The sequence below is a fragment of the Ambystoma mexicanum genome, chromosome 12, assembly GCF_040938575.1.
Source record: "Ambystoma mexicanum isolate Mex_15411 chromosome 12, UKY_AmexF1_1, whole genome shotgun sequence".
In the NCBI taxonomy this organism is placed as follows: Eukaryota; Metazoa; Chordata; class Amphibia; order Caudata; family Ambystomatidae; genus Ambystoma; species Ambystoma mexicanum.
The window spans coordinates 613,700,482-613,722,495 of record NC_090936.1 but is presented as its reverse complement, the minus strand read 5'-3'; the positions used below and the strand labels follow the sequence as shown (position 1 = coordinate 613,722,495).

Sequence of the window (22,014 nt, the reverse complement as noted above, 5' to 3'; positions counted from 1 at the left end):
ATGCTTGAATCTCACTCGATTTGTCGAGTTATATATTTTTGCCGGCCAATGTGGCATCTTGTCTTTTGTTTTCCTTCACTCGTAACACGTCCTGATTGACGGGAATCACTCAGCGTATACAATCGGATATCACCATTGAACTAATTATTTGTAGCTTTGTGTGCCTTGAAGACGACCCAAGTGTCGAAACACGTGTCGGCTGTTCTTCAACATATTTTCATTAAAATACTGTACCCAGATTGTTGATTTTTGTATTTCAATGGTGTTATGCGCAATCCTACCCCTCTCAGCATACAACTACATAAGAACTAGTCCACCCTCGGCTTAACAAATAGGCCTCTGACTGAAGCCTCTTCCACATGTTCCCGCGTAAACAGGGACTGGGCCTCAGTAGCATGGGCGTAATTTTAGGGGGGGGACAAGGGTGTTTGTCCCCCTCAACTTTCGTGGCACACCATTTTGTCCCCATTCATTTGGCAGGGGCACCTTTCCTTTAGATGTCGTGTCCTCCCCCCCACCCCCCAACATTTTCAGCAAAGTTACTCACTCCACTGAGCGGCTGTGTGCTTAGTGACGCAGCAAGAAATGAAGACGGTCTCAAATCTACAGAGGCACGTGACAGTGGCTGAGGCCACGTCCCAAGCGAGGGCAGACGGAGCCAGCACAACTCATCGGGAGCTCTCCATCCATCCATCATTACATCATCATCCACCAGTGATGTCCCCTCTGTACCCCTTCCTCACCCCCAGGGCGCAGCTCTGCTCCCCTCTTGACCCATCCATCTTCTGAATCCAGACAAGCCCCCCCCCCACCCCGCACCCCTGGATATTCAAAATCCCAACATATAACGATCCAGTGCTGCCGTGTGCAATGTAATATTAAGGTTACAAATATACATCCATTAAAAGTAGAATGTTAGGTCAGACCAAACACGGAAGTAATTATAGTTATACAATGTTTGATATTGGTCATATGAATACACATAGTGTGATAGTGTTTGTATTGCTAATGAGCACACAAAGGGACAGTGTGGTGTACGCAGTGGCTCAGATGGAGGCTGCAAATATATAAGAATCAGATTCTAAAACAGGCTCACCCACCTCCACACACTGTGACCCTGGACACATCTCTCGGGATGTCTGTCCCTCTGTTCCTTTATCTGCCGAAACTGGGAACCCTTTGAAACAGACTGAACTAGGGTTTTTAGAAGTATATAGAAACCAGTCTTGGCTAAGTCAATGTGTCCGTCTTCATCACGATTAAAAGTGTCCATTAATTAGAAAAGGAGGGAGGATGGATGCTTAGGTAGACGAGTGAGTTAGTGAATGGGGCAATGGATGGATGGATGGATGGATGGATGGATGGATGGATGGATGGATGGATGGATGGATGGATGGATGGATGGATGGATGGATGGATGGATGGATGGATGGATGGATGGATGGATGGATGGATGGATGGATGGATGGATGGATGGATGGATGGATACGTGAATTAATGAATGTGTGAATGTGTGGATTGCTGAGTGAGTGGCTCGGCGAGCGGAATGATGCATTCACGAGTGAGTCAAGAGTGAATGCATGCATCAATGTGTGTTTGGAGAGTGGGTGGATGAATGGGTTGATACATGTGTGCTTAATTTGGGTAACCATGTTAGGAGAACTGCACATACTGATGAGCAGGACGCAACTTCAGCCGCATGCAATGTCAGTCACACACTCCACAGTGGGTGAAGACCCCCGGGAAAAGGAACCGGAAGCAGCCGTGCACGTGTCCCACTTAGGCCCAGCAAGGGCAGAGCAGCCTCACTCACACATGACACAGGCGACACCGCACAGCACGGGCAGCAACACACATTAAGTCACTTGGACACATACCCCGAGAGCTCACTGAGGGCAGCCGTGCACATTCTCTCAACATGAGAAGTTGTACCCTCTGCCACTATCGTACGTCATGCATATGACTGTTGGGTGGCAGACGAGAAAACAGTGTGCATGTGCAGACCCTGCTAGCAAGCAGCGAAGTGCCGACCACAACGGGGGACAATATAGAGAGAGGACGCCGGAGAAAGGCAGACGAGGAAGGGGAGGCAAACATAGGGTGATCCCGAAGGGACAGTGCTGGAAATGGAAGAAAAAAAATACCCTGTGATTACACGGGGGTGGGGCGTGGGAGGAGGCGGTGATGGCGACAGGGATAGGGGTGGAGTCTTGGCAGGCAAGTAGTAAAAAAGAGAATTAAAATAACACAGTAGTTAAAACATCTGCCTTGAAGCGTATACACATAGCACAATAAACCAATCCGACAACGCCCTGCAGCGTGAAAAGCGTCATTCAAACTTTCTTTTCGTCAAACTTGAATGGAAGCCTACAATTAACAGCACGCAGATTAATGCAAGCCAAAAAAGTCATCTCTGGGAAGAAACAGTGAAGGAAAATTCGACTTATTTTAGCACTTGCATCACACAGCAAGCAGCTCCATGCATCCCTCCCATTACAAATCACCCATCATAAGATACAATCGCCGCTTCCGGTCTGTCTCCCCCTGTTGTGCCTACAGCCATGTAACGTCAACTGCACTGTAGCTAAAGCGATACGCCCGAGCAGAGCTGCTTTCCGCGTGCAATGTGTCCCAGCCCGGGGAACAGCTGATCTCTGCAGGTGCAGTGAATCATGGCGGCTGGACCTGGGCCTGGCCTTTTTGTTTTCACAAATTCTGTATCTGTAGAGAAGATTTTCGTCAGATTCGGAATCAGGGGAAATCCAGCCCTACCCCGGCACAGGCTAGGTACGTAAATATGCACTGTAGATCTCCAGAGCTCTTTGGGGACCTGCATGTATATGTTTCAAATTCTGGCAGGGTCCTTCCTTCACTTCATCCTTGCACAAGTTATACAATGTGTAACATTTACTTGGGTAGCAATGCAATGTATTCCTTACAATGCAATGAAGACAACTTGTATAAACTCACACTTCGCCCCTGCCGCTGGATCGTGAAAAAGTATCCAATCCAATAAAATAAACATCCATCCCTTAATGGTATATGGATCCCACGTGTGTATAGTGCAAGCCCACCCTATAGTGAGATTAGGGAAATTCTGGCTGCACCACTGGCACAGCGCATGTACAAGTCCAGATAACCTCTGTGTTCTCTCTGTTCACGGAATGTTTTCCTATGGGATTGCGCCATTATAAAACACTTCATGAATCAGGCCTGTGTGTGCACAGATTCTCAAAAGGGAAGGCACATGCACAAATGCATGCACACAGGGCCTGGTTCATGGAATTCTTTGCATGGTGCAAAGTGACTTTTCGCTGGTGCAAAGTGACTTTGCACTGCCAACAAACACCCTGATTCATGGAAGGGCAGAGTCCGCGCAAAGTCAGTACAAAGTCATTTTTGCAGTACAAAATGACTTTGCCCGGACTTTGCCCAGCAAAAATACACTTTGCACAGTTCCATGAATCAGGGTTTGTGTCGGCAGTGCAAAGTCACTTTTCGGCAGTGCAAAGTCCCTTTGCCCCGTTCCAAGAATCGGGCCCACAGATTCACTGCTTAAATGCAGCGCATCCACAAAGGTGAACAAGGGCATGTCGGGGAAAGGAGTGGGGCATGGGGCATGTTGGGAAAAGGAGTGGGGCATGGGGCATGTCGGGGAAAGGAGTGGGGCATGGGGCATGTCGGGGAAAGGAGTGGGACATGGGGCATGTCGGGGAAAGGAGTGGGACATTGCAAATGTGTCTGTGATTCAAAGAGTCAGTAATATGCGTGCAAGTACGCCAGTCTCTGTGCCCATCAGGGCTCAAGTCGAGGGTACATGCGGGGGGACAGAGTCCCCCTACTTTTTTCAAAGGCTGGACTCAGTCCCCCCAAGCTAAAATGAGAAACATTGGATGTCCTCTTTGAATTTATGCATTAAAGCCTACCACGGGGATCGAACCGCAGTCAGGTTAGTAGGCCGGACACATCAGGACTGCACTATATAACCTGATGAAAAATAACAGACAACTAGAGGCAAAATATCCCATTCCGGTACTGCAAGTCCCAGGGAAAACATTTGTATTGGTTCTTGGAGTTTAAAACATGCACATATTTTAACATTTTCAAAAACACCATTAGAAGAAAATATCCTCTCTGGGTTTTGTGTGTGTGTTGCTTTTATGAACGTCAAATGCCATTCGTCCTGTGCAATTTGGGTGGTTAAGCAAAGCCAATGTAAGGAAATGTGCATATTTCACATTGATATGCTAATTTATGGCGACAACACATTCCCTTGCGTTTGTTCATGAGTCCCCCCACTTTAATTTTTAGGACTTGACCCCTGGTGCCCATTCCCCCTGCGCCTTGGCACACTGCCAAGAAAACAAGCTCAGTGGAATCACCAATGGTGGCAGGGGTCTTTGCCACCGCTGCAGAATTCTCTGGCCAAAATAAAGTCATTTGAATTGTGTTCCATTTCCACCAGCCACAAGAAGATAGAAATGTTAACACTGCAGTTGCAATAATGGCCCTTCATAGCCAGTCACTGCAAATGCACTAACTGAGTCCAGGGTGGGAGGGAGCTGACACCAGCCCCCTACCGTACATGGAGGCAGTGATCCAATGCACGATCAAGGGTCCGGAATGCCCCTCACACTTGAAGATGCACAGAGAGCCCCCCCTGGCCCACCCTGCAACTGCCCTTTGTGACTCGCAGACTTAAAAGGTGATGTCTGGGTCGCCGAGGCGAGAGGGTATCAAATCAGGTCCAAGATGTTAACGCAGCATTAATGACAGTCAAATGATGGTGACATCATAATTCATGGTAATTATTAGGGAGGGGCCGGTTTTATCAAGACTATGAATATGATGAATTGATGCTTTGAAATTGTGTTTTCCGTGTGATGTTTGCTGTTGATGAATTGAAAGGTTTTTATTTTAAGCCAGATACAAATAAAAAAAAAAAATATATATATATATATATATATATATATATATATATATATATATATATATATATATATATATATATATATATATTAAGGAGAGGCATCCACAACCCTCTGCTAAAGGATGTGAAACCACCTGACATAAAGGCAAGACTGGGTTTCCAACCAAAACATAAACCAAGCTCTCTAAATTGGTATCTATACTAGTCGAGAAGTCAGGTTTCTGTCAGGGGAGGGGGTAGGCTAGTAGTGAGGCACAGTTATTGCCAATAGTTACCCACAGAGAATGTACCACACTGGTAGACTGAAACATATACTCTTCAGTATGAAATCATGGAGGATGCTTGTACAGTCAAATAAGTACTTTGGGTTTAACATGATACCCAGAAAGACACAGTGGACCTCATTCCAAGTGTGCCGTTCCAGAATCAAGGGTGCCGGTAATCTTACCGGCACCCTTGTTTCTGAACTGCCACACTATGAGTCTGCCTGCAGGGGCCGTTGCGCCGGCAGCCTCAGACCTGCCGGGCCCAACAGCTCCTGCAGGGAGACTTCTCACAGAAGCACCGGCACTGTTAGCAACGGTGCCGGTGCTTCCGTCTCCCCACTCCCATGGAGTCCTAGGGGATGCCACGGGAATGGGGAGTTACCAAAACCACCGCTTGACTTCACGCGCCACCGGAACGTCAGGTGGCGGATTCGGTGTTTCTGGGTCGTGGCACCAGTGGGTTACCGCCAACCTCGGAATGAGGGCCAGTGTATGTATAAGAACAGAAACGGGTCATAGGCAGACCCTTCCCGCACCTAAGCTAAATGTATGCCCGGCCCACTACCTGATAGTGGGCACAGTACATAAAAGGGTAAAGGGAGGGGAGTCAAAGGAAATCCCAGATAACAGTAAAAAGGCATTCACAGTGTCAAGACCAGGACCCAGAATGCCACACATGAGTAGTCACAGTAATGGCCTCATCCTCTCGTACACCGTACAATTGATAGAAAACATTTAGGCCATATATTAGATACAGTGCCCAGAGGGATGGAAATGGGTTAAGGCTTAGCCAACAAGACCCATAGGTGCACCGAAGTTCATAATAAGTTAAGGCTTACAATACCAGACCCATGAAGTCAGATCACACTCCTAGTCACTAAACACAAAAATAACCAGCAGTAATACACAGCTGTTTACATTTCAGTAGGGAGGGCTTGAATATAGTGATTTAAAATGTATAATAAATCTGTGGTATATGCTAAACTTATACTCTCTTGTAGAACACGCCAGGGGCCCAGGACAAATTTAAATGTTCAGATAAATACCCTCAAAAGTCATTTTGGAGGGGTTTTCAGAGTTGTGAAACATTCCCCATAGGAATCAATAGGACAAATACAATCGGCAGAGCCGCTGTTATAAAGTCAGGTAAGCCTGAGTTCTACGGCAAAGGGTCTGGAAAGGGCAGCAACCAACTCCTGTGGAAGCCAGCAGAGACCCTAGCAAAATGTTCCAGCTCTAAATTACAAACTCATAAGTTCCCAGAAGAAAGTAAGCAGAGCAGGATTCAGGCCAATGAAAGTCAACGGCGAACCATGGTAGAAGGGAACTGTCAAAACCCACTACCACAGACCCAGGAGACCCCAGTGGGTAAATATGAAAAAAAGCCCACCAACCCATTCACTGAGGAGGACCAGGGGGAATGAGGAACAGCCCTGGGGGGGGGCATGCAGCAGCCAAAAGATGAAACCGGAGCTACCGTACAGGTCGAAGGTCCCAGCCCGGCTCAGCCAGTATGGCAAGACCTGCTCGTAAAAATCAGGCAGTGCAGATTTCTGGCAAAATCCTCCAGCAAAGCAGATGAGTAAACCTGCCTAATTCCAGCAGACTGAAGTAGGCCAGGGCTTCTGCTAGGTATACCCATTGACTCATGGTCTGGCCTAAGCCAGCCATTCCTTCGCACAAAGGTACACAAAGTGGTATTCAGTGATGCTATCGAATAGATAACAAAGAACGCAATCTTGGACAAAAAAAATCGGCAAAAAATAACGAATTTAAGAAGTCTAATTAAATGTGGTTGGGAATGGGAATAGTGGTTTACAGGGTGGGGGAAAAGTATTTTTAATAAAGGGGGAATTGGTGGGGACCCCCCCAAAAACAACGAAAAACAAAATTCATTATTTTCTTTAGATGTTTTTTATTTGGTTAAAAATTGATTCTTTGTTTTTTCATTTGATAAAGTCACATGTAACCCACAAAGATTCACCCTCAGAGGTATCTCTGGGCCTGTCTAAGACAAGCGTCTAGTCCAAACCAGTGTAAACCACCGCAGAGATTTCAGGGATGGGTTCTGGGTGAGCCCACGTTTGACCCTCATCCCTTTTGGGTGGTTTCTCTAAACAAAGCAACGGCCCAAAACAAAATTAACTTAAAGAATACATTAGGACTGTAATGGCAACCGTGAAAGTGCATTGGTCAACCAATGCAGTAAAACTGACTACACCACCGGCAAAGCCAAAACTAAATTAGAGCTGCCACTAACCTAGTCCACAAAAAAACAATCTAGTATGTTATAATCAACTTGGGGCCAAAATGAGATGCTTCAGAAGCAGCCTGCTCTAAGGAGCCTTATGGGCTCCAAAGGAAAACATGGCAAACAGGGTGGTACTAGCAAGCGGGCTTCAGTAGAAGTCCCCGTGAGCGCAGAAATGAGTCAAAGATCCAAGAAAACCAAAGGCGGTTAGTGGCCTCATAAAAAGATTCAGCTGACCCGCCAAAATGGAATTCTGCCCAAACAAAAAAAATCATCTCAATGGCATATAATAGTATTTTCACTGACATTACTATAGTTAGTAATGGTGCCGGTACTTCAGTGAAAAATCTGCCGGTAGGGGCTTGAACTACCGGCAGGTCAGGCTTGCTGGTAGCTCACTGCCCCTACCCGCAGACTTGTAGTTTGCCGGTCCGGAAAAGGTACCTGTAACCATTGTTATCGCCACTTTTTTCAAGACGGGCAAACTTACAATGAGGGCCTATGTGTTGTATCAGGCTCAGGGGCGTTGCTGGGGGGGGGCTAAGAGGGCTATAGCCCCTGATCTTTTGGTTGTAGCCCCAGATAGAATCTCAGGAGCTACAGCCAAAAGAATAGCTAGCCCCCAGTCCCAACAGTACCAACATCAGCTTAGCCCCGGGTCTTTTCCAGACCTAGCAACTCCCCTGATCAGGCTGATACATTACAGCACTGAGTCTAGGATAGCCTGCAGGGGAGCTGCTGCCTTAATGGAGCTTTCTCTGCACGAGCCACAGAGGGGTGGCTGTTGAAGTTGGAGAGGGTCATTTAGGTGAAATGTTTTAAAAGTCCTGACACTGGCACAGGTGCTGGGATGCAGCCCGTGAGATGACTGGGTCTGATGCTTAAAGTTGAGTGGGGTGCACACATTGCTCCCTCCCACTGCTGTGCTCCAAATGGATGAGAACGGTTTCAACAAAATGGTTGGAGATTTCACAAGGGTTTCTCTTGAATGCTTTAGTACAGAGAGGCCAGGCAGGTTCAACCAGACCATCAGGATAGTGAGCATGTCAGATTGGGAACAAAGTTTCAGTTGTAGGTGCGATAGAGGACATGCATATCGTTTTTCAATATACATGCTGCTTAATTGCAGTTTCAATGAAGCTATTACTTGCCTTCTACCTCTGAGGACACGATAAGCTGACGGACCGGACGGAATAAACCCATTCTGCTGTTAGTTGACTAACTCAGCTGAGTCGATTGTGTACTTTACCATCTATGAAAATGTACTTCTAGGTAGTGCCAACTAGAACTAAGTATGACGTTCTCACAAGACTTCATTCATGGAACCTTTAGCGCGGTGTAAAGTGACTTTGCACCAGTGCAGAGTAACTTTGTACTACAAAAATACAAATGGCAGCGCTAAGTGAATCAGCGTGATTGGTGGCAGTGCAAAGTGACCTTGCACTGCGCTAAAAGTTCCATGAATTAAGCCCTTGCATAGGTCGTGTCTAGGACTGCACCGTTATTGGAAGAAACAACATCAACTGCTTATCCCAAAACCGAGACATTGGGCCTCATTACAAGTTTGCTGGTCCTGTAACTATGGTAACTAACGGACCGGCAAACTACAAGCTCTGCTCACGGGTGCCTTGACACCCGCCAGGTCGGACCTGGTGGGTGGAACATCACACGCGAGCAGGGCATGTCGGATGCACCGGCATCATCCGATCTCCCTATTCCCATTGAGCTCTATGGGGCTCAAATGGGAATGGGAAGTAAAAGTTTCTGGCCCCTGGCAATGGGGAAATACAGGGTCCGCCAGGGTTGTAATGGCCCATTGCCAGGGGCTGGGAAAATCTGCAAGTTTGGTGGCAGCCTGCTGGTTTTACCAGCAAGGCTACCGCCAAACTTGTAATGGGGCCCACTCGGCCTCATTACAACTATGCCGTTCCGGAAACAACGGTTCCGGTAAGCTTACCAGCACTGTTATTTCCGGACCGGCATATTACAACGCTGTGGGCGGGAGCCGTCCTGAAAGGTCAGACCTGCCAGGCAGAACGGCACCCACCCACATACTTTTCCTAGTCCTATAAGACTCTATGGGAATGGCGACTTACCATTTGCCGGAGTCTGACTTCCCAGATCGTCGGGGTTGTAATCCCCCGGTGTTACCTGGAAATCAGGCAATGGTAAATCATTACGGGTCCGGCGGCAACCTGCCAGCAATGCCAGCACGGTTACCGCCGGACCCGTAATGAAGCCCATTGTTGCTCGGTATTCTACATGTGCGCTGCACCAAATCACAAGCAGCTTGGAATTAAACTGCAGGGTGACAGCGCTGCAAGCTCCAGATATTAAGGGTCCGATTCATGGAAATATCTGCATGGAAAATCGTGACTTAGCACGCCAAACCACATACGAAATCCTGTTTGTCGATTCATGGAATAGACTGCGCTGGACTTTTTCATACTTTGTGTGGACTTCGTGCAGGCTCGGCAGATCACTGCGAGAGGCCGAGTGCCTTGCGCGAGACACCACGCAGAGCGTGGACGTGGCTTGTGCAGAGGGCAGGGTATGGGACAGAACGCAGAAAATGAGGAAGACGAAGGGAAAATGTGTGCATTATAAGGGGTGGCCCACAAGCTGTCCATTGCACGCCCACTATTGTGCAGAACAATACATATTCAGGGATCCGACCGCGCAACCTCCCGTCAGGGCAATGGCCATGCAAAGCCCCATAATATCCGCCATCTGAAGGCAGGCATAAAGACACTTCCGCATAGGATTCACTGCACAGAGGTAATATCGGGTGTCGGATTTAGGGGTGTGTGCGCGCAGCCGGGTTGCGGTCTAATTTAGGGGTGCATGTATGCAGAGTAGCAGGGTGCAGGAACGGTTTAAGGGGGTTCGCACACACTTTTCCTGAGTTTTATCAGAGTTATGATAAATCGTACGCATGTTGTCGGGTGCCGGTAACAGTTACGGGAGACCCTGCGCAGGGTCCCTGAGATGCAGGCCTGCTTGCGGGGGACCACACGCACTGTTTTCAGGGTACATGTATTCACGCTCAGGGAGCACGCAAAGGTATCAGTTTCTGGCTGTTTTGGCTTTGCATGGGGGTGTGTTAGGGGAATTCTGGCCACGAATTGCGTTTACAGTTACTTTGTGCAAACAATTCCATGAATTCGCAGAGTGCGCAGAAAAATGTGTGCCGCAGGCTCACGCAGAGTCTTCGCGGCGCACATGATTTGCAAGATTTTGGCACAAGTGTAAAGCACAGGCTTCATTTTTTTAATAGTTTTATGAAATAGGACAACTAGACCTCCCAGGAACAAATTCACTTACATCAATAAATGTACTGGGAGAATACTGTGTTGACATCGGGCAAAGGCAGGATAAAGACAGAAAACTGGACCTGCGCCCCCATGCTCTTCACATCGCCACTTTCCTTACCTGTAGGGTGCGGGACATCTCGATTACATTTAATTGAGAACGCTGCAGCCCAGATTTCATGAGTTGGCGATCCTGAACCGGCGCCTGGCAAGTATTCATATAAACTCCTCTGTTACAATGTTTGGTATGTGTGCTCGAATGCTTTTGCCCACTGGGTGGCACTGTTAGCAATCATTTGCCAATTACAGAGTTTTTTTTATTTGTAACGCAGCATTGTAAACAATATGGTACTATTCACGGCTCTTCAAATGAAGGCAATTTGGCCGTCTGTTAGGGGAGTTTTCCTAAAGTCCTATTGGTAATAAGACTTCAGTAAGCTATCCGAGTGGTTTGTAAATCTCCAATTCTTAGTATCAGTCTGTACTAACTCAGGACATTGGTAGAGAGGCAGAGCAGTCAGGCTTATCGTAAGAGGAAGATGTGAGCTGTAGGTAAGCACACTGAACCTTAGCTATATATGCACACCAAAGAAACTGTTACACTTATGATTTATATAAAATTATATATTTATTATATATGCACCAGAATCACTTTAATCACCATAATCAATTTAATTACTTTAGACATGTACACTAGAATACTTTAGAATACACTTCAAAGGACACCCACTTTTGCATTAGAAAGGGAAAATACAATGTTATTGTATTATCGGTTGCTATGCGCACCTGTGGTTTTTAACAGTTCATTCAGTAATACATTTACTCTGCAAACACATATAGTAAAGTCACTTACAGGGAGGAAAATGGTTAGTTAGTGTAACAGTAGGCTGGCTCAAGGTTCTAGAGAGAGATTCTTCGCTCAGTAAGTCCTTCGAGTCCGAAAATGCAACCCTAGCTAAAGGCAGTTCGGAGAGGGCTCAAAGCCTTAACAAGCAGCAGAATATGAAGAGTTCCTGTGCATTTCTTCCAGTCTGTAGTGTTATAGAAGCGGCAAGTTAACAAATAACAAGGGAGACCAGTTAAAGGACTCGAGGAAGGGACGCAAGCAGCGGCTTGAGTCGGAGGAAAGAGAGGGTGACTCTGGATACTTCTAGGTGCACTCCAATGCTCTGGAGCGACTTCTTGGAATCAGGTAAACAATACCTTTTTCCCCAAAGTACCTTAGGTTAGAAGAAAATGTTTGTGCTGGATGCCCCGTGATGTTACAGCTCTGGACTCTACCTCCAGATTACTTGGTCTGGTGATGGAAGGCAGGGCAATGGATGGGATCTCGCAGCAGCAGTCTCGATGGACGGCCTGGGGCATGACGTTCAGCAACTTCTTGGTTCACTGTGCAGTTTTTGCACCTTTTCTGCAGCACCAACAATGGACACAGATCGCCCGGTCAATCTTCTTCGCTTCCTGCAGTCCCACACATGGATGAGGGGATTTGGGTGAGTTGGACCTGATATCTGGAGTGTCCTTACAGGTTCAGCAAAGATTTTGACAGATTCTGCTTTTCCACGACGATGCACTCGAAATGGACAGCAGGTCTACTGGTATTGGGGTTGCGCAGCTCTGGAAACTCCTACGACCTCAGGAGATGGCTCAATGCAAAGTTTGTCTTGTGATTGTGACTGGTTGTTCCCACCAGCCAAAGGGAAGGAGTCGTCCTCTTCGGAGATCCTCTGTCACAAAGAATACGGGGTCAGGATAGCATTAGTCACATCACTGTGTTGCAAAAGGTCTGCAGGTGTCTCTTGTCTTCTTCTTCGGTTACTTCACCTTCTAGTGGTCAACTTGCTTTTCACTCCAGAAGCCCCACATTTTATACAGTTACAGTACACACTTCTCTGCAATCTCGCTCAGCATTTTACAGAACGGGGCGTTTGGCTGTCCAATCAAGACAGCCAGACCCTCTGTGGAAGCTGGTCCTATTCAGGCACTCTGACAGACAAAGGACAGGGGGTGGAAGACTCCTCGCCTACTTCCTGCCTGCCAGACACTCTGGAGCCTAGGCGGGGACACCCAAGGGTTCCCGCCAAAGGCAAAACACACACACTGACCTCCCCCTCCCAGAATGGTTGAAGAAGGGCTAACAAAGAACAACCACACTAGAATTGGTGAAAAAAGAAGGGAGGTCCCAACTTGGTACTTGGGTGCCCCTATTGTGCACTATAGAGGCTATGGACATAGCCTGCGGTATAAAAACTATGCAATGGTTGGTAGAACATGTCCACTGCCACCAGCCATAACTAGGAGAGTGTCTATGTGACTAAAACGTCACAGGAGCAGAGAGAAGGGGGATACTAGGTATCCCTTTGGCACTCCACTGAAGGTGGTGGGTGCCAATCTCTCAGACTAGAGCTTTGGCAGAGATACTAAGTGCCTCTCTGTCCTTGAGAACTGTAGTTACTCAAGGATATAGAAAAAGAATCTCAAAAGAGGGCCCTAAGGGACCCCAGCAACACTGCCCTGAAGGAGCTGTCTGCTACAGTAGTAAATACGCAGATGCCTTTAAGAGCTATGGAGCAGACAGACTCCATAGTGTAGGGAGAATGTAAAGAATAGAGTTCCAAAAGACAGAGGTCACAAGAATGAAAGAGTGGGAAAGAGTGGGAAAAGGCTTCACTCATTCAGGATTGAGAGAATAAGGTCCAGAAGTCCAGCAAAAAGTGCAGTGGCTCTCACTAGGAGAGGGATGAAGCTTAAAAATGATAGATCTCCAAAACACTGTCTGCAACAGTTTTTTGGGTGTGAGGGAGGAGGCGGGCGAGGCTCGGGATTTGTCATGTCATTGGCTTGAACCTTGAATTAAGTCAGAGCTAGCCACGAGGCCCGAGCGGGCTCAAGCCCTGCCTGGCTCTCCCATCCCTAAGCCGTATATTGCTGCTTTCAATGGATTCCCTGACTTCATGGTTAAAGCTTTTATTTTCAAAAGAAAGCTGAGTAGGTTCTATTTAGGTTCCTCTGCGTTTGTTTATGATTGTTTCTGGTTTTCTTGTGATGAGGGTCTTGTGTCCAATCGGTTGGTTGATGGCGTGCCTGTGACCAGGCTTGTTGGGATAAGGTTGTGACCTACTGCTCCACAAAATGGTTTTGGTCTGAAGTATGGTGGCTGCATGGTCGGATTGGGCCCACGGCCTTTTGGCCCGTAGCCGGGCTGAAATCATCCCTGGTGGGTGGGGTCGGTTTCTGGCCATGCCTGAAAGGAGATTTTTTTTTTCTTTTTTTTTCAAAAAGCCTTTCATCCTTCTTAGGTCGATAAATCAGTTCCAGCACAGGTTGGGTGATATTGTATGAATATTTGTTCTATAAAAAAGAGCTTAAGCGTAAGTGCTATACAATAACATATCATTTGGCCTTGGACGTCTGCTTGGATTCACAGTAATTTAGTGTACTTAGGAACAATGCTATTTGATGCCACTTCCTGTTTTGTCAAGGGGTGAAAGGTCATGTTTCATTGGTTCCCCGGATGTCACTTTGGAGTGGGGTAAAATGGCATCACGTCCGGTGATGTCATCAGAGGTCAAGGATCGTGAGGAGAGGCGTGGGCCACTTTTTCTTTGGGTGACCAGGCCTATTTCTTGCCCCAGTCTGACCCTGGTGGCCTGGCCAAAGTAGCTTGCCTTGGGTGGGTGCTTAAGGAGCCATCTTGGTATTTGGGTTGCTAGTAGTCTTTTGATGTGTGGCACTGGTTTGCCTCCAGATGTCTTGGTTGGCTGATCTGACAGAGTTGCAACGGCTGGTTACATTGCTTTCTTTCTCCTTTCTTCTGACCTGACTGTTTTTGTGATTTCTTGGCATATGTGGCGTGTCTTGGGGTAGAGCTGAGGGATTTGGGTGAGGTAAATCCAAAATAAATGGTGGGGAGATAGGCAAGAGAGGGTGCAGATCTGCTTTAGTACTTACCTTTGTATATGATTTAGAACGAGCGACTGTAACCTCGCCAGATATTTTGGACTACAACTCCCATCAGCTTTGGGGATTATCTTCAATGGTGAGGGATCAAGGGAGTAGCTGTGAGTAGCTTCTTAGAGCATTTTCTTTGAAAACTGGATAGTGAGAAATTCGATAAATCAGTCTAGCTGTGCAATCCATTTCCCAGGACTCAGGCATTGAAAGAAATTAAACTGCTCGCACAAGGATCTCGGGCGGCAAAATAAGTTAGTTAACCTATCCTGTGAAAGCTTTGTGTGCAGGGAAAGCATCACTATGGGCATGGGATCAGATGCAGGCAGCAGGAAGGATAACAGAAATGCAATTGGGACCTCCAACAGCAAATAGGAAAGGTTTGATCTAAGCAGTGCACTTTCCTGCCACTGTAGTGAAAGCAGCTGGCTCTGTGATATGCTGAGTAGGCCCACGGAAAGTTAGATCAGTCTATCTCTGTGCAACATCTGAAATAAGGCAGAGCTATGATTACAGAGGTTTGCCTCACAGTGAGAGATCAGGCAGTGCTGCGTCTGGGGAAGTCCAGGAGAGCAACAGCATGCACCATGCACTGGGCTTGCTTGGGACGCCTAAAAAGCAACTCACAACACACAGAAAAAAGGGCTTTGCGCAGGAGATCCAAGTGCAGAATGAGCCAAGCAGTGCAATATGCTCAGTCTGTGATGATTACAGCAGCTACACAGTATAAATGCTGCAAGCCTATATAGGAAAATGAAAACTGAGCACAGCCTGAGATGTTAAATGAAAGACAGTGTAAACAAAGGTAGCATGCTCAGTGAATGTTGTTTAACATGCAGAGTTGTATAAAACCTGCAGCACAGTTCATGGATGTGATGAGCTCAGTGCAGTATATTTGGTGCACACCAATAAGCAATGTAATGTGCTCAGCCCATGCTATTTCAAAGCTCAGCACAGCATAAATGCAACAAGCAGAGTCTAAGAAGTCATACAATATTAGTACCCGGCGAGGGGCAATCAGATGGTATCAAACTATCTGATTGGCCCTCGCCAGGTCCTTACCCACAAACGACAAAGACTCCCCTTCTGTGGGTCAGAGCTCCTCGTCCCCCACAGTTCAGTTTCTTTCTTCAGCAGGCCGCCATGGAAATGGAGAAGGGACTATTTGTAGTCTACGTAGTCAAGGCAGTGGGCCGAGTCTACGCCAGTGACGCCACTTCCAGTGCAGTGTACAGTATGGAGGTAATAGGACACAGCATGGGACCTGCAATGATCTCAGTCTGGGAGTGAGCAATATCACAGTATAAGCAAGGCAGTGTGCCGAGTCTACGCCACATCCAGTGCAGTGTACAGTATGAAGGCAATAAGACACAGCATGGGACCTGCAATGATCTCAGTCTGGGAGTGAGCAGTAGTCCAGTATAAGCAAGGCAGTGTGCCGAGTCTATGCCACTTCCAGTGCAGTATGCAGTATGAAGGCAATAAAATGCAGCATGGGACCTGCAATGATCTCAGTCTGGGAGTGAGCAATATCACAGTACAAGCAAGGCAATGTGCCGAGTCTACGCCACTTCCAGTGCAGTGTACAGTATGGAGGCAATAAGACACAGCATGGGACCTGCAATGATCTCAGTATGGGAGTGAGCAATATCACAGTATAAGCAAGGCAATGGGCCGAGTCTACGCCAGTGACGCCACTTCCAGTGCAATAAGACACAGCATGGGACCTGCAATGATCTCAGTCTGGGAGTGAGCAATATCACAGTATAAGCAAGGCAGTGTGCCGAGTCTACGCCACTTCCAGTGCAGTATACAGTATGAAGGCAATAAGACACAGCATGGGACCTGCAATGATCTCAGTCTGGGAGTGAGCAGCAGTCCAGTATAAGCAAGGCAGTGTGCCGAGTCTACGCCACTTCCAGTGCAGTATGCAGTATGAAGGCAATAAAATACAGCATGGGACCTGCAATGATCTCAGTCTGGGAGTGAGCAATATCACAGTACAAGCAATGCAGTGTACCGAGTCTGCGCCACTTCCATGCCAGTGTACAGTATGGAGGCAATAAGACACAGCATGATTCAGAACACAGTGTAAGAAGTCTAAACAAGCTTAGTCTGGCATTTATTCAGAGCAGATCACCAAACAAGGAAAGGGGGCTTTAGTCCATGCTAACCAGAACACAGTGAAGCAGAGCAAACATTAAGCAAGATGGCGTCTTTAGTCTGTTTTCTAAACAGACAATAATATAAATGAAGCAAGACATACACCCGTCATCATTAACTGGCCGGATTATTTCTTTTGTTTTTGCCCTTCCCCCTCCCGACCTGCTGACCACTGGTTCCTTTTGTGTTTCCAGTAAAAAAAAAAAAATGGTATCCTCATTAAATAGAAATATAAGTTTAAGAGGCAGGATCTCATCGCGCCACCCCCCACCCACCAGTCCCCTGACTGCGCCCTGCCTGCCAACCTGAGAATGCCTTTTAAAAACCATGTAGCATCAAAGCTCTCCACAGCCACACACCTAGCTATCTAACAGTAATCTTACCAAGGACCACCAAACAAAACAGAAACATGTGGTTTCCTGCCAGACAGAAACGTCTTAGGGGAAGGCGTCTTCAGTCACACCACAACCCCACCTCACTGGCCGTTCCTTACCTTCATTCTAGTGTGTGCTTCCTGCTCCCGCTTACTCCAAATTCCAGACCAGGCTCTAGAACCCCAGGCAAGGACACAATAGGTGATACCCATTTGGGCGAGCATCAGTATCAAATGACCACTATATTGCAATATATTACTAGGCTGGAACCTCTGAAGGTCTTTGTATCTGCCCCTTCATCTGGAGAATGGCTCAGGGAAACTTCTGTGACAAGGTCATGAAACTGACCTTGTCACGTGGAGATAGGAAGTCCTCTCATCCTGGGGTGTGAGGTCTCCCAGGGTGAATGCCAGAGTGAGCCAACAGTGACATAGAACGCCAGCAAAAGAAGAAGCAGAATCGTATCAGGCTTCCTATAGGTGCCGCACACCGCTCCCCAGCACCGGCACATGTAGCAGCAGTACCCCTTCAGCCTATAAAACCACCAAGGACTTGTAATAGAGTGGCAATTTCTCAGTGAACCTGCACTTATCTTGGGAGTAACCGCACCACGACCCCCTAACACAAACTCAGACAATTGGCATTGTGTGCCGCCATCGTTACAGCATGGCTAGTCCATGCAGAGAAAAGGGGTCAGGCTAAGCCCACTATTTGTAACCTTGCACGTGTGTGACCATTCCCGGGCTGGGAAGACAGGGCCTGATTGGTCAGGGCCAGAAATCCAATGAGTGGAAGAAAGGGATTTTAAGGGGTCCACAGGAAACAGGGAGGTGTGGGTTGTTTGGGTGAGGTCAGAGGAGAAGCAGGGGGCAGACCAAGAGACCAGCAGGAGCAAGGATGGTGAAGCTTGGTGGCAATTCGTGGAAAAGGTGAGATCTTGGTTGGGGAGAGCAAGTGGTACTGAGTGGTGTGTCTGTGTGCAAGGTCAGAGATTGAAAAGGTTAGAGGGAGTGTAGGGAGTGAGAGTGAAAGGAGTGTGACTAGAAGAAGGTGGGGAGGAATAGTCGAAGTAGTGTGGGGGGATTCTAGCATGGAGGTATGATATGGCATTTGTAACGCGCCTATACACAAGTGTTTCAAGGCGCGACGAGACAGGGAGGGGGGAACAAGGGTAAGACAGACAACGATCCTACTAGGCCAGGTGTCATTCAGACCGTGCAAGTGCAGGGGTAGGGGGAAGGGAAAAAGTGCAAGGGGAAGGGGGAGGGGGGGGAGTGCAGTACAAATAAGTAGAATAGAAATAAAATAATAGATAAATAGGGCCAGCTGGTGGCAAGCGCAAGCTAAGTGCAGACAAGTGCAGACAAGGTGGGAGTAAGGATGCAGGCAGGAGAGAGAGAGATCAGAGGGACAGACAGGAAGGTTTAGGGAGAAGAAGGTGAGACGGTGGGTGGAGTAGGAGGGAGACGAGTAGGAGGATATAAGGGAGAGTGACAGAGAGGCACAGGAAGAGGAACATCAGGGTGCGCGGAAGAAGGCAGAGTGGGGCTTGCTCATCCATAAGGCACAACACAACAATTATCTTAGAACTAACATCATTGTCATTGTCGGGCCACCCTAGGAAGTTCCAGATAAGACAGTATGTGTTATGTAAAGAATAACTACAATACAAATGAAATGATTTACCGTCCTGCTTTCGTCACAATCATCTCTGTGCCCAGGCGGTCAAACTCCCCCCACAGGGACTGCATCTCTAGCTCCACGCTGACGCCCATCACCCGGGGGTTCTTCAGAGTGTCCCTGGGTCCTCGGCGAAGCCCCTCTGTCAGGACTGCCCCACCGCTCTCACCACTGTCCAGTCCGGGGGCACAGTATCTGCCATAGGCCTGTGGTGGGCAGGCTGGGCTCACGCCGGGGCACCAGTCAGGACTGGTGGGCACTGGGTAGGACTCAGCCGAGGTCAGGATGCTCAAGCTGGTGGCTGTGAAGACTGGACAGAAGAAAAATATGAGTTATGTGGATGGCAAGGAAATGGGGTGCGTGCAAATGTAGCGACATCCCATAGTCTACATAGCACCTCTGACGCAGACTCCATGTGAAACACCTTTTGCTGCAGTCTGAGCCTCAGCCGTCTCATGGAATCTTTGGGGACGATTTAGAGGATGGCAAAGAATGCCTCTGCCACCCTTTACAAAGCCTGCCAGCACCGCTCGATTTACAGGTAGAGCCACCACCAGCACTGCCGGCTGCCCATCCACCGCCACCCACCTCCACCATGCCTCCTATTGGCCTTCGCTAACCGGTGTGGCCAGAGACGTCTTTATGGGATGTTCGAAAAGGGCCCAGGCACCCCACTTTGCCTGGTCTAAAGAAGGCAGTGCACTTATTTTACAAAATATAACTAACACAGATCTTGGTATTTTAGATTGTGCTGCTAAGGCTTTGTTCTTAACCTCTCTCTCTCTCTCCCTCTCCCTCTCCCTCTCCCTCTCCCTCTCCCTCTCCCTCCCCCTCCCCCTCCCCCTCTCTCTCTCTCTCTCTCTCTCTCTCTCTCTCTCCTGCAAAACCTCATACTTGGACCAGACGTCCTTTGTGGTTCCAGGGGACTAGCATTTAAAGAGCGGGCCGTTGTTAACATGCTCCCCAATCCCATTGGGAATGGGGATGGTCCGGGGTCCTCCAAAGTCGGAATGTCCCGGTATTTCCCCATTCAGGGACCAGGGACCCGAGTTCGGAGGCAGCCATGCCCTTACCTCCAAACTCTTAATGAGGCCCAATGGGTCTCGCTCCCAGCGTGGCAGTAACTCCATCGGAATCACCGTCCGACTTGTTCAGCATTACCGGCACAAGGCCCTATAGATTTACCAAGGGATTATATTTGGGGTAGTGTTGCTCCCCATTTTGTGGAATCTCTAGGACTCGCTGGGGATTTTGGCAGATTTACCGCAAGTGATAATTCCACCGCCATAATTCAACCAATGGTGCGAGGTAAAGTGAAGGATTTGCCTCCAGCCTTTTGCTAGCAGTGATTCCTCTACTTTGGCTACAACCTCGTCATCTGGTGGTGCAGGAAACGGGCCATAAAGTGGCAGTAATTCTGTTAGCACCATTTTCTTCCCGTACAGTCGAACTTGAATGTCCCAATGTGTTAGGTGTGAGAGGTGATCGGGAGGAGGAATTGAGACAGCCAAGCCACACTCACTATCAAGGCTCTGCCACTGGACAAGCAATGCTGTGATCCAGGGAAGCTCATCTTATCTCAGTGTACAGGACCATGTTGTCATGGGTGAAGATGTTTGGCGTCTCCCGTTGTGATGACATTTTAAGCTCGCTCTTTTATTTAGTGTAGGTGATTTGAGTCTCAGGGGTCCCAGGCAGGTGAAAGTTGTCTTAATGTCGCAGGCATTTGCCTCGCTAACCTCTAACACATTGTATCCCCTCTCTTTACATCCTTCCAAGTCTTCCCTAATAGTCCATTCCCCTAGAATTTAGGGATCTCCAGAATTGTGGACCCTCTCACTGTATCCCTTACACAGCACTATTTTCCTACACAGATAATTTTTTGGTTATATGTCAAAATGTCAAATATCGCAGGCCGCACACCATAAAGACACATTATTTTACTGCCGATTTGGTGCGGCCCGCAATATTCAACATTTTTCTCTTTTCGCAGGGGTTTGACTCCCCCCCCCAGCCCTCTTCATCCAAACCCCCACCCTCCACCCTCTATCTTTAAAACCCAGCGTTTCTTTCACTGCCTGCACCCCTCGAAAAACTACATCCTAAATCCCCCTCCCATGACAGACAGACACACTCCCAGACACACACACACACCTCAAGATACACACAGACATGTCTAAACAAACACGCGTACCCGTTTCGGCCGTGTCTTTGGTCTTCCGGTCGCGACGTGCCCGTCAGCCCCTGTGCGCACTCGTGTGCGGCAGGGGCATGCCAGTGCGATTTAGAAAGACTGCTATGTGCGGTCACAGAGCGGCCTTTCCAAATCCATCTTTTTTTAAAGCGTGCAAAATAAAACAATCTGTTCACTTAGCTGCAGTTTTTTCGCTATATAACCATGTGCTCATAGCGCCTACATGCCTCTAGCAAAGCTATTCTCAGGCCTGCTTGACACGAGGACCAGATGTCATTTGTCCGCCATTTCAAATGGTCTTCACATCATCCAGAATAAACTGCATGCATACGTCAACAATCAAGTAAGCAGGTGAACATATCACAGTTTTATGTTGGATTTATTTAAACCTTTAAAATGCAGCAGTAAAACTCAGGCTAGATCTTTTTGGCTGGAGTAAATTAGCATTTTGGCACTTTCAGACTTCCCTTCATGACAGTGAAAATACATGTTCAATTATTCTGTTTTTGGATAACATTACCCTGTATGGATCTTTCTTCAATATTGCCACAATGATTTTTGTGATTAGTGCACTTTCCAAGTTATGTCTACAAAACAGATAATTCATTTTACTTTAGGAAAACCAAACATTCACAAACGATTGCACCTTGCTGTATGAGGAGAACCGGGAAAAAATGGGATCAAGTGCAGACTGGTCTCAAATCCCAGCTTCGCCACTTAACCAAAGTGTTCAATCCTGGGCACCACATTTAATCATTTTGTGCCTAAACTGTTAAAATTGCCAATCCCTAAATATTTCAAAATTGTCAGCCTCTAAATGGGATTTAATTCACTCTTAATTTAATTCGCTTGTATATTGCAAACCAGAATGTCAGGTGCTTTTTGGCACATTTG

At 47.6% G+C, this 22,014-nt stretch overlaps 1 protein-coding gene across 1 annotated transcript in view; it reads right to left on the bottom strand.

Annotated features, from left to right (window-relative positions):
- The window catches only part of LOC138514628 (T-box transcription factor TBX1-like), a 103,691-nt gene that overhangs the window by 34,688 nt on the left and 46,989 nt on the right, over positions 1-22,014 (bottom strand). The window contains exon 3 of the mRNA XM_069630073.1: positions 18,933-19,236. Coding sequence (XP_069486174.1) covers positions 18,933-19,236 — 304 coding nt within the window. The remainder of the gene's footprint in view (positions 1-18,932; positions 19,237-22,014) is intronic.